Here is a 17,922-nt window from a genome sequence, read left to right as displayed (position 1 = left end):
GAAAACATGAAGACAATAAAAAGAATGCAAAAACCCAAAGAAAACCCAAAACCCGACATACAAAGGGAAAAATTCAAATTTTAAAATGTTTTGAGGTAAATTTTAGGTACAGGAACAAATGTTTTAAAAGGTTTTTAAAAGATTTTCTAACTCATTCTTCTGCAGGATTTATTTTTAACTCATAATAATCTTTCAGACCTTTTATGCAACTTAAAAGTTGCATAAAATGTTGTGGTGCCATGGTCAGTGCGTACCCACCTTATGTTCCTCCACTTGGTGTTTTATATCTTCAAGATCAGGGCCGAGTGGCTGAGACCCAATCCTCTTGATACGTGCCTCTGTTATATCCAACCAGTCTGTGAGCTGCTGAAGCTGAAGATTCTGCAGATCCATCAGGACCTCATGGAGTCTACGAAAGAGTCACGGTGAAAATGGCTGTCAGTGCTAGTCATCATTTCAAACCAGTTTGTCTGAAGAAGAGTTTGGAAATTTTAAAAAGTGAGTTTTAAAGTTGATTTGTAACCAATAAGCTTATTTCATTTTAGTGCATTAAATGATTAATTAGAATGAAATTTGTTAATGTCGCTGTTGTCCAAAGTTCCAACAAACAAATAATTTATTTTATATTTTAGGACTCTAATAATCTAAGCCTACTAAATAAGATGGGTATAAAGCCATAAAATCTACCTGATCATTAAAACTGGCATCACTGGTTTTTAAATTCTTTTAAGTATAAAGGCAAAAAAGCATACAGTTCTATTTTGGAAAATGTCACTTTCTTTTACATCACTATGTCAACCTACTGTATTTAGTTTTTCTCATATTTGTAGAAAACAACTGAAATGCTATAGTAGCTTACTCAGACATAAATAAACAAATTGCATCATGTCTTAAAAACAAGTGAACATACAGATGAACCAGTTTATGAGTTATTTGAAATCTAAATGTCCTCAAATAAAAGGACAATTTTTATTTACTTAAACTGCTTATCATAGCAGGGTTTTATTAGAAGCAAGTTTCTATTTGTATTCCTTTTTGTCATTAGAATAACTTGCTGTTTTTAGAATACACCATCAGTTCACATCTTTGTATCTAGTAAAGCCCATTAGATTCACAAAACCACTTTTAGACTTCTACAGTATGTTGAAAATAGGGTTAGGGTTAGTTTTGTTCTGGTGGAGACACACTAAGTGAAAAATGACAAAAATGCTTACTCTTTGATGTATACTTTGTATAAGACATGCAAAAACTATGGAAAAAAAGAGAATTTACAACATTTGTGGAAAGTTAGTTTAGACCACTCTGAAGTTAGTGTGCTGCGCATTCTGTGGTAAAATCTATAAAAAATTGTAAAACTCCAAACTATTTGTGTAAAAATTGTAATAAAAATCTTTTTTTTGTGTGTGTGTGATGGCTTTGCACTTTGAGTTATTTGTAATTAGGCCTGAACAGCGCTGCGAAGGCCTATTGTATCTGCTCTGTTCTATTGTATCTGCTCTGTTTCCTATTATTATTACGATTCTTTGCGTTCTTAAAACGCTAATTTGGAGGTCTAAACATATTCCAAAAGTCACCAAATTTCGCCGTAAATTGTCCCCCATGAGAAATAACGCGATTTTAATAGAATCAAAAATGGGCGTGGCAAAACTGCTCCACAGCGCCCCCTAACGTGAGCTAGGACAAACCGTACATCGTAGAGATTTAAAACTTGGTATGTAGGTAGAACACGCCAAATCAAGAAAAAAAGTCTCTTGAGGTATGCCATAAAATGTAAAGGAAGGCGGCCATCTTGGGTCAAAGTGCAATTTTGGGTCATTTTTGATTTTTGCACACCTCGGACTTTAACAAATTCCTCCTACGGATTTTGAGCGATCAGTTTCAAACTTGGTCAGTATGCAGTTGAGGGATGGGGGATTAAAAGTTATCAAAATGGTGAGTTTTTGAGCATGCTGAAGGGGCGGAGCCTGGCCTCAAAGTTCGCCTTCTCGCCATAGATTTCAAAACAATACAACTTTCACATGGAAAGACCAAACTTCACCAATGTTGGTATGAGTCATCCATGTTGGATGCCCGACGATCCTATGTGGTCATATTCTGACGTCATCAAAGCCCTGCCCTCTCAGGACAGGAAGTCACTTTTTTTACCCGGAAAGCTCCATCTCTGCCACCCTTGACCTAATCAAGTTGATCTTGTGTCAGAAGACAGATAACAAGAAAGAAATCACGTCCAATATTTGGTGGGCGTGGCCTAATTCCTATACAGCGCCCTCTAGAAATCTTTAAAGAAGCAGCCCCAAGCCATAGTTTCAGTGATGAGCATGGAATTCGGTACACATGTGCACCTTGACAGAACGTACGAAAAAATCTCTTGGAGCCATGGTCCAAACATCACAGGAAGTCGGCCATCTTGGATCAAACGTTGGATTTTTACCCATTTTTCGGCGATTACAGCCTTCGCATTTGATCGAACTCCTCCTACAGCTTTTGACGTACAGGCTTCAGATTCACTGAGCTCAGTCTTGAGACATTGAAGGTCCAAAGTTATCAAAAGCTTTCTGATACATCAAAGCATGTGGGCGTGGCCAAGCCTCAAAATCTGACCATTCGTCATGAAACATCACGGTGTAATTACTTCCACATACAAGGTCATAGATTAATGAAACTTTTTGAGTGACATAACAGACTAGTCCTAATCACATTAACGTGGTCAATTTGTGACATCACTTTAGCCCCGCCCCCTTCCAACAGGAAGTAACCTGTTTACTTGTCGGAGGTTGTCCTTTTTTCTTTTTCACTCAAACAAATTCAAGCCTGTGTTGGATGTCAGAACAACATGATGCAGAATCCCTCTCTCAGCACTGACTGGTGCCTAAATAATGTGGGCACTCATAATATATGTAGGGTATGACTCTCAGGTACTATCACACCAAATGTTAGCTTAATATCTGTAAAATTCAGAGAGTTACAGCCATTATTGTGGTCGATCAGGTCCACTCTCTCTGAATAGAGAAATCCTGGCTCTTGACTAGTTTCTTAATGGCCACTGGTCTTTATGTTTTGTGAGATAATATTTCATTTAGAAGAAAAATTCTGTAAAAAATATGCCTATTATTATTATTATTATTTAAAAATACCCCCTGATATGTTATGTTTTGTAATCTAGGCCATGGTTGTTCATTGTTGTTCTTAATCAACAAGCTTATCAAAGACAGTGGTTGAACTTTTATAATTAAATTGAGCTTGGTGTCAGTTAATTGTAAAATCACCATAATTAAAATGACTGCCACTTTTTTGTAACCATCCTTGTTGGCTTTTGTTAGGATCTTCATTAGTTTTGTAAAACAGATAAGATTTTATTCATCTGCCTGAGGAAGGAAACGAAAAAGTTATGTTAAGCCATCCTTGGTAATGCTCTTTTTATCCATCACTGGTTAGTTTTATTTATTGTTTGCAGTTATCTTTTTTTAGGATATACTCTGTTATATATCCTTTTTATGTTTTCTTCCTGTTATTCAAATATAGCGTATCACTAGAAAGGGTTAACATAATTTCTTTGTTCGCTCTACTTTTGATGGTTCACGCCAAATTTGATACAATAGATTGAACATGTATTGTTTGCTACAAACGGACCATTTTAAATAGTCCTATTTATATTTTTAAAGACAGGCTATTTGTTCAGTACCCCATGATCTTATTGTAAACAGGAGAGAGAAGTTCCAATAATGCGCTGTCTTCAGACAACACAAAAAAGTATCTATGTTATCTCTTTAGTATTTTATTTGTTTCCGAACAAAGAAATGATCTTAAATGTTGATGAAAGGCCATTTTTCGTGAGAACAGAAGAGGTATCAAAGATGGCTTTCCAGTTATAAGAGGTCTTTTCTTTGAGCAAGCTGGTTCATGATCATGGCTTAATGGGACAGTTAATAGAACTGAGTCAGCTCTAATGTTAACAAACGTTATTAATTTCACTTTTATTTTCTGTCTTTGACAACCCAAAATGTCAGCTTTAAAAAAGGTCTATCAGAGCTGAACAGGGCCAAGATTTTAATTATCTGATAGGACATGTGGGCCTGCACTTGGGAAAGAAATACTACATACATTTACCTATCACTGTGGGTGTGTGCAGACAGAATGAGAAGCTAGTGTTTAGGCAAAAGGTGCAAGTTGTTGCAAAAAAAACAAATTTGAAGCAATGACGAATATAAGCAAAAGTGGGAAGAATTGAACTCTTCACAGCTCTAGCATTCCTTGAGAGAAAACATTATTTATTACATTACATTGGTTACAGCAGAACCTTTAGGTGGCATTTCTACTCAGTTTTCCAAATCATAAACATGTGACTTCGAGCCATTCTGGTTGGTGCAAACAGGTAGCACTGGATATTCTTACACTTATCTACTCAAAATTAAGTAAAAGAAAAAATAGAAGAGTAGAAAAAGCTTCCCTTTTAAGTCAAAAGCAATTTATTCTACAAAATGTTAAACTGCCAAACTGTAAGAGCTCCAACTAATGCCTCAGTGGCAAAATCACTCAACTAATGTTCCACTCTCAGGTATGAGTTTGGTTTGGAGGGTTCCTAACTGAGTTAAATGACTCAAAGTATCCTAAATTGAAGTCATAAGAGCTGGCTGAATTTTCTAAATGCTAAGGGGAAGGAAATTCAACACTTCATTTAGCTTTTAGATTGGAACATCTTTTAGGAAAGAGTAATTTTGGTCTACAGTTTCTTAGATTTAAAGCAAAGTTAGAGTATACCCAAACATTTGTACCAATTGAGATTCACGTAAAGGTTTAGAAGTTACAGTATAATACATGCCCCAAAAAGCAATGTCACCAGTTGGATGGTCATACTTTTTTTTGTCTTTTCCCAAATTTTTGCCTTTTCATTCCTTGATTCAAATGTGATTTTTTATATCTGAGCTGAAAAAACACATAAAAATATTTTTCATGTCACTGAACAGAAAACGTGACTAGACCAAGTATTAGGCAAAGTGGTGAACTGTCAGCGCCTCCAAGGTATTCAATAAAAGGCTTAGGAAAAGGAAGAATATAATTAAAATAAAATAAAATTTACCAAAAAATTTATAAAATAAATGAAAAAAAAAAAGCCAAAACTTTTTTGTCTCTTTTGTTTCTTTGTTTCCTTTAGGGGAAAAAAACAACTAATCAAAACATTTTGGATGCAGTCTCTGGGCAAAATATCTTCTGACAAAGGTATTCTGTATACATCTCAAAAGGTCCTGACCAATAAAACAGATCGCAGTGTAACTCTGGATAAACAGTTTAATCAAGCAATCAGATTTGGAGTTGTAGCTGTCAGGATTTGAGTTTTGTTTGGGTTTGTTGTTTCTTTTTATTTTGTTGTTTGGTTCTCTTATGTTTAATCTGGGTTTTGTTCAGTCTTTGTTCCTTGTGTCTTTCTTTCCTGTCATTATTCACTTGTCCTCTGTCATCACTTGTTACTTGCCACGCCCATCTCCACCTGCATGTAATTGTAATCACTCACCTGTGCCCACTTCCCCTAATTACCCTCTGCTTTTAAAACCTGGTCATTTCCTTAATTTACTCGCTTCTCCATTGTTGTGTTTCTCTTGCTGTCTTGGTCTTCTCATGTTTTGCCTCCGACTATAGATTTAGTTTGTTTTGTTTTTGCTGCTTTGTTAGGTGGGTACACCCAGCTGTGATTGGCACATTTCTCCACTTTAACGCGGTCACAAATACTTTTATTACTATCTATCTACAATGTCTTTAAAAAGTGAGTATTTACGTACCTGGTCTGTCTCTCCATGCTGGCCACTCTCAGGTGCTCCCAGCGGGAGTTCAGGAGGTTCATCTGCTCCCTGACCTCTGACTCCTCGTCCTCGCTGAGATTTCCCTCTGACAGCAGAGCAGCACCAGCCCGGAGGACACGGCCCACACTGCCCTGGTGTGTGGTTAGCTCCACCATGTACCCCTAATGAGGAAACAGATGGGAACATTTCAAACATAATTCACAACAATTGCTTTCATTTAGGTTAACTAAACATCCAAAAGAGAAGTACCAGACCCTGATGACCCCTATCTTTTTCCTGGAGCTGCTCTGAAAAAATATTTAATCCTCTCACTACAGAGCTTAATTTACTTTTTTTCTAGGGACTTAATTTGAACACTAACCTTCCAGATTCTCACACAGCAATATAGGATTTTTTTTTTTTATTGAAAGACGCATTTCGACACAACAGGACAGTTTTTCTGAAAGGCCTTGTTTCACCACACAACCTGTGATGAAAAGTTTATCTTCAATGATCTGAGAGATCACTTCTTTTTTTGTTCTTGTCTTTTGATTAGACAGTTGACAAACTGGATTATCAGCACCTACAATATTAGGTTGGAGAGTAAACTATAGATCCTTGAATTAAACACTGGGTGCAGCTGGACCAAAAATACTATAAAAACAAGCATGTGCATCTCATAAAGGCAATAACGGCTTGTGCACACAGACAAAGAGAATTACGTTGAGCCCCTAAAAGTACATGTTGACACTCAAATTGCAAAACAGAGAAATTAATATTTACATATCCTGTCTGAATCTACTTTATCTTTTTAAGGTTCTATATTTGTTCAAAAACATGAGGTGGCAATAGATAATACAGTCAGGTACCTGCAGAGTACATTCCTTGTATCTACAGGGTACCTGGTCTAGGTATGCACCACATAGGTACCAAGTAAGTACAGAAGAAAACAAGTCATTTCAAAATATAGCCTTATCCCCATTCCTAACCTATAGGAACCAGATACTTACCCTATAAGTACCCTCTTATGTATTCTGTAAGTACCCCTCTAGGTGCCAGGTATGTTCCACGTAAGTACATGTAAATACTTTGTACATACCATTGTAGGTACTGGGTACATACCCCGTTGGTTCCCTGTAAGTACAGGGTAAAAAAATTACATAATAAAACAGCCCGGTTCCCATAGGTCTGCTGTAAGTACCCTCGTAAGTCATCTATAAGTACCCCTCTAGGTATCAGGTACATCCACTGTAGGCACCAGGTATGTCTCCTGTAAGTAACATCAAAAGTATTTGGTAAGTACTCCTCTAGGTATCAGGCACGTACCCTGTAGATAACATATAAATACTTTGTAAGTACCTCTGTACGTCCCAGATTCATACCCTGTTGGCACCCTGTAGATAAAGGGTAACAAGTCATCCAAATAAAATGGCCTGGTTTCCATGGGTACCCTGTAAATATTCTATACGTATCCTGTAGGTACCATAAAAAATACTTCACTGTAGGTTCCAGGTTCATACCCTGTAAGTACCCCACATACACAGGGTAAGAAGACAGTTCATATTACAGCCTGGTCTCCATAGGTACCTTCATAAGTACCCTGTATACACACCTGTATGGACCAGGTATGTTCCCCATAAGTTAAAATTTTAATTCACGCTCAATAATGGTAAATATTAGGCAAGAAAGGAAAAATAATTCATTCAGTCTTTCTAGTTGCCAGGCATTTTGTGCTGTCATAAATAGCTTTTTTTGATTTTATCATCATCTAGTTTGGGATTTGTTTATGCAAAATTGGCAGAATGTCAAAATAAATACCTCTAACAAACTACAGTAAAGCATGAGACCCCTGTTCTAGCAGGAATTCACTCCTCCAGTTCTTACCTCATGGGTGTGGAACTGCTCCTTCACCTCCTCCACGTGGTTGGAGATGGGAGGCTGGGCCTGCAGGCCATCCTCAGCTGATAGCAACCATGTCAACACCTTATAAAGACAGAATGCCATTGATATACTTAATTTAAAAAGAAGGCATTATGTGTTATCCTTGGAGTGAACAAATCCCATTTATTAAAACCAGCAAGATCCTAGTCTGTTTCTCTACACTTGTGACTTCCCTCATGATGTTCTCGGCAACAGGTCAATTGAATCTTGCTGCAGTTCTTACAGTTTTACTTCCTGAACAAAAGTTCTGTAATTTACTATAAAAACAATCCAAATTTTAATATGAATATGGTGTTTGTTGGCAAGGATTTTGGATGGAATGGTTTAATTCTATATTCATGAACCACCCAGTTTCTGCAAAACCACTTCTCTCTGCAGGCCTAAACACAATCAGTGATGCATTTTAAAATAAATACTTTTTTTCTATAAAAATCTTTTTAATCATTGACAATTGTCTATTTTTTTATTTAAATTGCTTTTTACTTGGTTGTGCAGCTTTTAGAAATGTATGTTTATTTTACAGCTATTATCCCATCATACTTCAGACATGGTCAGAGAGGGGAGAGGATTTATCTGCCATGTTTAATTCTGCAATTATGAGCAGTCCACATGGTTTACAGCCTCCGAGAAGCCCTGCATTTTGGGAATGTCTGTTATTTGCATCTGACAGAGTAACTGAACCCTTCTTGAGGAAAGGAAGGAGGATGGATTTAGTGTTCAAATAATCAGCAGTGCTGATGAGTAAAGTGCATTTTATTTAAATATGGTCATTCTTGGCTAATGCAGCCTGTTTTTTTTTTCTGCTGAATTTGTCGCACAGTGGAAATTTGTTTTTATTTTTTAAAAGTGTGGTTTTTATTGTTGGGTGTTTTTGTTGCATGTTTGTATTTTTCTATCTATTTGCATGTTTGTATTTTTCTATTTGCATGTTTGTATTTTTTTTATCCACTGTGGACTGAGAACTAAATTGCTGATGCCAGCCACCTGTGCGGGGTGGGCGTGCCGGGAGGCAGCGTATCCGGGACCTGCCAGACGTTGGCGGTGGATTTTAAAGGGCAGAGGACATCACATTGACAGAGAGAGGCTCGTTGCAGGCTCGTTGCAGGGGGCTGCGGCCCCGAATGAGCAAGTGGTTTGCACCGAAGGATCCAATCAGTGGGAACGACATGTCGGATCGACAGCGGGCAGAGGGGGAACTCTGCCCTGGTCCGTAAGTAAAGTTCCACTGATTGTCTGCTGGGACCCTTTAAAAGTGTAATTAGGACATCCGCTGCTCGGTGATCGCTATTCTGGCCCAGGTGTTTTGTTCCAACAGGATGCCTGTGGGGCGGCGCTTTGCGTGGAGCGACTGGAGTGAGCTGCAACTATCGCAGGAGGCGGTGGAATCGGGGCTGTGACGTCAGACTGGACGGAGTGCAGGATTCGCTGTTCGAATCGGACTCCGTGGATGTCGCCCTTGTAGGACAATTTTAGCTTGTTCGGGACTGGAACATTTTAATATTTTTATTGTGTTTTTACTGTCTTTTAAAAATAAAACGGAGCATTTTTATCCCTTTTGGGGAATAAAAATTCTGATTGATCGAACTGTCCTCCCTTGGTGCTGTTTGACTGTTTTTCTCCTTGTTGTCTGGGAACCTGTTATTACCAGCTGGCATTAAGCTGGGTACTACAAATTTTTAAGATTACAGCTACAAATGTTTTAGGACTCAAAACTCATGAACCTGGGATTGTGTGTATTTTTGCCACTTATTAGATTAATATTTGAAGCTTCTTAATTTATGGTATTTAGAGGTGAATTTATTCAGGTAGTACACCAAAATTCTTGCTTCACACTGATGATTAGTTGATGAATCAAAGCAGGTGGCTGTTATTTAACTCTTTAGCTTCTTATAAAAACAATAAAAGTAAAAATAGTTCTTCATACACTGCATTTCATTTTGAATTTTGTCTTAGCGTTTGCTAAATAATCATGTAGCATCCATGTGCTCTTAGTTTTTTGAGGAATGTAATGGTCTAACCCTCAGCAGATGTTCCATCATGGAGTAAAAAAGTAAATATTTGATTCAGAACATCACAATGACTGGAATTTTAACGTTCTTTTACTTTATAACTATGTAGCTGTGAAACATTTCTGAAATTAACTCTAAAAGTAAAAGGAAAAAAAAGTATAAACACTAACCAACTGATTTCTTGACAACTTTTGCAGACCATCAATATGTTAAACCATAATACCTGAAATTTGTTGCTGTAGTCTGACAAATAGAGTATTTCAGATTTCAGTATCACCATGTCAGATTTTACCTCTTCCAGTGAAGCCTGGTAGCTCTCAAGACTGACAGAACCTGGAGGCAGAGGGCTAAGACCGCGCTGTAGCTCCTCCTGGCTGGGAGTCAGGAACTAAAGAGAATGGAGAAAACAAGAGTACAAGATAACAGCAAGAAAAAGAATGACAGGTGAGGGAGAGAGATCCAGGGCCACCATCGATAAGAAATAGAAAAAAAAAGGGAAGGGAAGAAAGAGAAGAAGTAAGAAAACAAACATTAGGTCAAAGGGAAGGAAACATTATTCCTCACTCTAGTACAAAGATCCCTATAAATTAAGATGGTCCAAGTATCATATTGATATTCATCGTCATGTCTCAGTCACTGCAACTTTTTTTCTTTTGTTGGTAGTCTTTTATTACATTTATATTTGGTTTTGACAGGGGGTACTGAATATGAAATAGTGGGCAAGCACAAAATAGGCTGCTAATTTGTTTCTAAAAAGCACTGTCTCTTGTCCAATAGATACACCAGTAGTTTTGTGTCAGGATATGGGTATTTGTTGTTTTTCTTTGTGATATCTTTTGCATTTTTGACTTATTGTTTTCATGGTTTGTCTTTGTTTGGTGTTCACTTTCTGTGTTCTTTCATCATTCACTTCTCCTCTGCTGGTTCATTGTTGTTGTTTAGTCCATTGTTCCACCTTGTCTTGCCTTGCCTCGCCTCGCCTTGTGATTTTTGAATGTTTTGTTATAGTTTGTTTTGCTGCCACGTCAGCCTTTTGTTTTTGTGTTTCGTTATTTTAAAATAATTTTTTTGTAAATGAGTCTGCACTCATGGTTCGTCTCCTTCTCCACCGCTCATGACAGTTCTTGGGAATCTGGAAGTTGAAGCCAGGAAGGGACCAGTTTCCCTGAAGACTGGTTCCAGTACAAGTTTTAAGTCACAGGTGTCAAACTCCCTTCCTCGAGGGCCGCTGTCCTGCATGTTTTAGATGTGTTCTTGCTTTAAAACACCTGTTTTAAATGGATGACTTGTTGCCATGCTTCTGGAGAACTTGATGATTTGGTGAGGAGCTAATCAAACAATTTGAATCAGGTGTGTTGGAGCAGAAAAACCTAAAACCTCCAGGACAGCGGCCCTCAAGGCCTGGAGTTTGACAGCGCTGTTTTAAATCCATCCATCCATCCATCCATCCATCCATCCATCCATCTTCTACTGCTTATTTATGGATGGGTTGTGGAGGCAACAGATTCATAAAAGACACTCAAACATCCCTCTCCTCAGCAACACTTTTCAGCTACTCCTGGGGGATCCCAATGTGTTCCGAGGCCTGAGGGAATATATCATCCCTCCAGAGAGTTTTGAGTCTCCTAAAGGTCTCCTCCCAGTGGGTCATGCCTGTAAAACCTTCAAAATGCCCCAGGAGGCATCCTAATTAGATGCCTGAACCACCTCAGCTGACTCTTTTAGATGCAAAGGAGCAGGGTTTCTACTTCGGCCTCCCCCTACATGTCAGTGCTTCTCAACTTATCTCTAAGGCTGAATGCAGTCACCCTATGAAGGAAGTTCATTTCAACTACTTGTAACCAGAATCTTGTTCTTTTGGTCATGATCCCTACCTCATGAACACAGGTGAGAGTTGGAATGTAGATGACCAATAAAATGAAAGCTATGCCTTTCAACCTGACTTTTAATTCTGAGCTCTGAGAAAGAGACTGACTTTGTGCCGAGGATACAGACACAGCTCTTGCAGGGACCAGATAGCCTTTAAAAGTGACCCCAGGACCCAATACTCCTGCAGCACCCCTAACGGAATGCCTTGAGGAACACTCCCATAAGTCTTCTTCAAATCATTTAAACATATGTAGACTTGAGTCAAACTCTCATGGACCCCTTAGTAACTTTGCAAGGGTAAAGACCTGGTCCACTGTTCCATGACTGGAATGAAAACCACCCCGCTTTTCCTGGATCTGAGGTTCGACATTCAGTCTGAGCCTCCCTTCCAACACCCTAGAGTAAACTTTCCCAAGGAGGCTGAGAAGTGTGTCCCCTGATAATTGAAACACACTCCCTGGTCCCTCTTTTTAAAAATGGGAACCACCACCCCCCGGTCTGCCACTCTACAGAAGTTGTCCCAGTCCTCCATGTGACATTGAAGAGACATGTCAACTATGACAGACCCACAACATCCAGAAAATTCAGCATCTAAGGTGAATTTTGACCACCCACTGTAGCACGCAGAATCTAGATTCCAAACAAAATACAAAATACAACAAGGCAGCACTCATAAATTGGATCTTGTTGCTTTTTGAACAAAAGGAGGCAGATACACTCTACTCATCTTTTTTATGTTGATGTGCATATGCAGCAGAAAATTACTGCTTTTAGATATACCCAGAATACTGTGAATTGCAGTATGGGGTTTTATCATAGCAAAAGGCACAATGCAAAAAAATAAAATAAAAATGATATTTTCCTAATACGGTAACTCAGTTTTAACACATTTCAAGTATTTGTAGTTGTTAATGACACAAGGACAAAAGTAAGCACAGGGAGAAAAAATATCGAAAATGAATCCCATTTCAATAGGATCATTATTTTTAACAACCTAACAACCAAAGAGACACAAAAAAGAAATAAGTATGAGTACTTCTTAGCTAATTCCTTGTTCTCGTTGGTTTCTTTTTTGGGTCAAGGACGCATAAAACAAAGAAAGACAAAGCAACAGGTGTTCAGCCAGAACATACACAAAAGTGTTAGGCTTTGAGTGTTAGCACTGCGAGACACGGACCTGATCAGTAAAACGTCTCCTCTTTGGCTCTGGTGACTTGACATATGCAGCTTGGGTGTAGGCATAGCTTTTATAGCGAGGTTGAGGGGAGGGGCTCCGCACACAGCCCTGAGCCACACTCACCATGATCTGAGAGACAGAGACAGGAGCCGGAAAGGAAAGAGAAAGGAGGACGAGTGGGCAGATAGATAAGAACGAACAGATGAGGAGACAGAAAAAGCGACAGAGAAAGACAAAACAGAGTGCAAAAGACCCAAAAGCCAAAACACACATAAGAGGAAGAAGAAGAAAATAAAAAGGTAGAAGGAAAAAAATGCAGGTGAGTAAGAGTGCAAGTGACGAATGGAGATGCAAAAATAAGGTAAAAGATGAAAACAGAGAAGCAAAAAAAAAAGAAAAAGTAATGTAAATAATCCCACATGAGCTCAGTTTCCATCCAAATGTCAAGCTAATTTTAACTGACTTTTTAGAAGAGTCTGGTAAAAACTGGGGTAAATCTTTAAAAAAAATGAACAAGATGGGTAAGTAGTTAATACATTTTTATTAGTTTGAATAATAATACAAAACATTTACAAAAGTCACTGCTGTGTATTTTTAAATTGATAGCATTTATTCATTTTGCATCAAGGAAAAATATTTTTCTACAATTTTCTTAAAAAAATAAATAAGAGAATTATTCAATAATTATGGGTGGCTGTGGTTAGAGCAGTCATCCTCAAACGAGATAGTTGGAGGTTCGATTCCACCAGTAAGCCACAAATCGAAGTGTCCCTGTGTAAGACACTAAACCCCTCATTGCCTCCGATGTGTGCCCCATTGGTGTAATAATGGAGTTTAAAGCACTGATTAGACTCTATTGAATGATTTATTTGGGTTAGCTTTGCAGAGATGTAGTAGAGTGCTGTATGGATGTGTGGATGGGTAAATGAGGACACAGACTGTGTTGTAAAGTGCTTTGAGTGGCCTAGTTAACTAGAAAGGTGCTATATAAGTACAGTCCATTTACCAGTTACCATTATCATACTTCCTATAGCTTGTATACTTAAGGTTTTGCTGTTGCTTGGTCTTATAGGCCCCAGGCCTGACAAAGTTATCTGATTTTTTTAAATGTTAGCTAATATGCAAAAAAGCTAACATATCAGTCAAAATAAGCAAACTTGAAAGATTCTTGTTACATAGGGCTTGCTTAAACTTGCAATATTATACATTTGGGTACTTAGCTCAGGGTAAATGCCCAGGTATAACTTGTCTGTGTACTTAGTCTGGACACAATACTTACCCTACACCCTCACTCTAAAGGGGAACCCTTTTTCAGTGAAAACAAACTCACCACTCCATTGTAAATTTAAATTATTGCTGTTTTCTAATGAAACAGTGTTACATAAAACTATAGTTGTTTTAAAGCAAATATGTGCCAAAACATTATGATCTGTCAGGCAAATAATAAGTTTTGTCACTGCTTTATTATGATAGTTTGATTCTCTGTGCAGCGTTAACATTACAGTAAGCTTCACTACAATTATCATTTTGACACAGTGTACTAACTAGTTTTCTTCCAATTTAATCAGTAGGGAAAAAAAATGTGTAATTTCTCTTTGTCAAAAAAAGCAAAACCACAGTTTAAACTTACTTTGAAACAGGAAAGTGCTACTTCAATAAAAGCATTGGTTCCTAATCGCCTATGTGATTTATTTTCAATAAAGTGATGATTGCTGAAGTACGAATAACAACAACACAGGATTGCTCCCATGGTACATTTAAATACTGTTTGCACTTGGCCATAAGCAAAAACAATATATAATTTTTTTACTGTCCATCTCTGGTTTGTGATCAATATGATATGCCTCTCAATACAATGCCAACAATATGATTCATTCAAAATACATAAGCGGCAAAAAAAAATATGGTACAATTCAGGCTTCAATCACAATATTAGGAGATTCAATATGAGTTTGTTTAAACCCACTGAGATTTATTGGAACACAATACAAAAAGCAAAGAAATGGTTCTATGACAGTTATTGTGGCAAATTATTTATTACCTAATAAAAAATGTCCACAAACAGAAAAAAAATACAGAAAAAAATACAGAAAAAATCAGAAAAAATAAGTCTAATGCAAAATAATTAGGCTGCCAGCAGCAAAAAAGTGAATAAATATATTAAATAAATGTATTTTTTTCTATCTATCTATCTATCTATCAACACAAGTTTAGGTTTTTCTTTTCTTGGAATATTAGTGGTCAGGGTTAAGAACACATTTTGTTGTTGCTGTTTAAGCCACTGCTGCTGCAGTTCTCCTCCTGAACAGTGGGGCTTGCTATTGAAAGAACAATATTGCTCAACAGCTACGACCAAAAAATGAGTTGTACTCTAAAAGAAATGAAAAGAGGGGATCTATTCTTCAAACCCAAATGTACTACATTCTTCTATCTTTTATAGTAGATGCCTGTAGAAACAGATCTGCTTGCAAGCTTTTCATTTATTCTTTAAACATACAGTCTTTGTATCAATAAAATCCGTACAGACTGATTCATCTATTTGACCTTTAAGCTGCATCGGTTCAAAGCTGTACCAGTGGAGTTGCAACTTGTAGCCCAAATTGGTATGAAAAGATTATTCTTTCCACCCCTAATATGCAGCTTATTTTTCATTTATTTATTTTATTTTTTGCTCTGTAAAATGGTTGTGTATATAAACATATGACATTAAAATAAGTATTAAAAAAACCTCAATATTCAGCCATTTACCAAATAGAAATTATTTTGGGAATGCTAACTGACTAAACATGAAAGGTTTAGTGTGATTTAATATCAGACAATGAGAAAAAAAAGATGTCCTTTTACAACCATATTTTAAATTATGATTTTGTAATTTTTCTAAACCAGATGAACACAGTAAAGTCCTTACAGTGAGTAATGGGAGTAAACTGGTATGTAGTTAATTTTCATGGCAGAACAATAAATCATAAACCCGAAAAGAAATGTATAACTAAATTATTGGAACAAAATTATCACTACCCCTGATTTTGTGTGTTCTTGGATGGAAACTAAAAGTTAGGTGCAGACAGGAGACAGAATTAGACAGAGACGTGTGTTATGCAGTAGATGTAGACAGAATCAACATCAGACAGTCACACAGACTAACAACAGTTGCAGAACCTGTTCACCAATTCTTTGTCCAGTTCCTTCATCTCAATCCCACCCCATCCAGACATTGATGTTTTAGAATATCAAGTTTAACTTAAATGTATTTTTCTCTGAAGAGGGCTGGATCACTGAACTGTTTATTCACTTGTTCTTTATTTACAAATCTACACTTCTCTTACCTTTTAAGTTATTTTAAAGTCTTTTTTTTCTTCAAAGACATGAAATAGTTTAAAAAATATATATAATTAAATAAAGGTTTTTTAACAACTGTTTAATGATGACCTGCCTTTCTATTCCAATCCAGATTGCCCGACTAAAAATCAATCATTCAATGAATGAAAACATGCATTAGCTCAGTGATTACTGCATTGACTCAGTAGAAAATATAACACTGAATGTAAGGCCAATGACCTAATGGTGCTCTTAAAAAGACAAATTACAAAAGGAAGGTAAACATGCAAAATGTGACTTTTTAAAACTGATGTTGAGAAATAAACACAATCAAAACAGTTCATTATCCTTGTTATAAAGTAAATGGTTCCATCTTATATGAAATGTTTCTAGCTAATTTTTTTAATTAAAAAATATCCAAAATTGAGCCTGACATCAGAATTGTGTGGAGACATAACCCCTTATATCAAGAAACATCACTTACAGAGTGTAAATGTTTGCTTTCCTGAATCTCAAACCCAAAGTAATTCTGGCAAAAATTTATATCCATATACAGTCATGGGGCAAAGTCAACCCTCCTTCATTTTGGCGTTGTTCCTGTTCAATAAATAATGACATGGTGGACTCCATTGCCCCACTGACCCCATTTTAATGCACCTTTAGACTTACACAGCTGCACCCATTGCAACATTTCACACTACCACAGACACACATGCAACACTTGGAGGAGGGCATAGGCTGGGCTTGGGGGGCGCGGTTTCCCCTTCTTGCTCCCGTCCTGGTGCCTGGACGGGTTCAGCAGGAGCTGGGGTTTTGGAGGCGGCTGGAGGTCTCTGAGGGCGTCATTGGGGGGCTGCCTGCGGGTTGCTGCCCCCTTGGTGCTGTGTCGTTCATGTGGGTGCCCGTGCCATGTCCTGGAGTGGTGGGCTCCCGCCGGGTGGTCTATAGCTGCTGGGATTTGGCTGGACTTGGCTGGGGTCCCCTGGGCTGCGGTGGGCTGCAGTGGGCTCCGATGGGCGTCCCCTCCCTCTAGACCCCTCAGGGGGTTGGCCCAACAAGGGGGATGGCTATTTGCCCTTTCACCTTAGTCCTTCTGGGTTCTGGCTGCTGCAGTGGACTGGTGCCTGCCCGGTGTGTTAGGGGCTCTGGGGGTGCCTTTCCTGCTTGGTGCTGGGCAGTCTCTCTGCTGGGGGCTGGTGTGGGTGCCCAGCCATTGGGGGTTCGGGTCCCACGCTTAGCCTGTGCGGCGGGAGGTAGTGACAAGGTTGGGTTGGGGAGGCTGGTTCCCTGCGTCTCTCCCCATGTCCCCTTGTCTTGGGAGCTGCTGACCATGTGCTTTGCTGGCGACCTACCTCTGTGCAGACGTGCAGCTGCCTTGGGGTAGTGCCCGGTGTCTGTTTGCCTGGGACTGCTGCTAACTTTTTGGGCTGGATCCACCTGTTCTTTCTGCTCTTGGATGCTGTAGATGGCGGGCCTTCTGCTGTTCATGGCACCTTTTTTTTAACTGTACATTTCCAGGTGGCTAACTAGCATACATGCAACCTACATAACATGAACACACCTTTTGCATGTATATATGTATGTAAGCATGTATGCATGTGTGTATATCAAGGGTGGAAATTAGCACCCGCCACTGGCCAAATGCGGGTAAATATTTGAAGTGGCAGGTGAATTTGATCAACACACACGCCACTGTGGCGGGTTGGCAATTTGAACAGAAAAGGTGTTATTTGTCCTCTTGACATATAGGGGGCAGCAATGTGCTCGAGTTGCTGCTAAATGCAAGACGGAGAAAAGTTAAGCAGACACTCTTTACCAGTTGGTGGCGGTATTG

The 17,922-nt window shown here is 38.4% G+C and overlaps 1 protein-coding gene across 1 annotated transcript in view; it reads right to left on the bottom strand.

The window, feature by feature from the left end:
- Positions 1-243: 243 nt before the first annotated feature.
- Positions 244-17,922, bottom strand: part of LOC108242145 (dystrophin) — a 303,884-nt gene continuing 286,205 nt past the window's right edge. The window contains exons 10-14 of the mRNA XM_017426798.3: positions 12,771-12,899; positions 10,017-10,112; positions 7,659-7,757; positions 5,775-5,956; positions 244-409 (exon numbers count right to left, since the gene is read on the bottom strand). Of these exons, the coding sequence (XP_017282287.1) occupies positions 244-409; positions 5,775-5,956; positions 7,659-7,757; positions 10,017-10,112; positions 12,771-12,899 (672 nt within the window). The remainder of the gene's footprint in view (positions 410-5,774; positions 5,957-7,658; positions 7,758-10,016; positions 10,113-12,770; positions 12,900-17,922) is intronic.

The sequence above is a fragment of the Kryptolebias marmoratus genome, linkage group LG23 (genome assembly GCF_001649575.2).
Source record: "Kryptolebias marmoratus isolate JLee-2015 linkage group LG23, ASM164957v2, whole genome shotgun sequence".
NCBI classification, from domain to species: Eukaryota; Metazoa; Chordata; class Actinopteri; order Cyprinodontiformes; family Rivulidae; genus Kryptolebias; species Kryptolebias marmoratus.
Note: the sequence above shows the minus strand (reverse complement) of the source record. Positions and strands in the feature narration are given on the sequence as shown.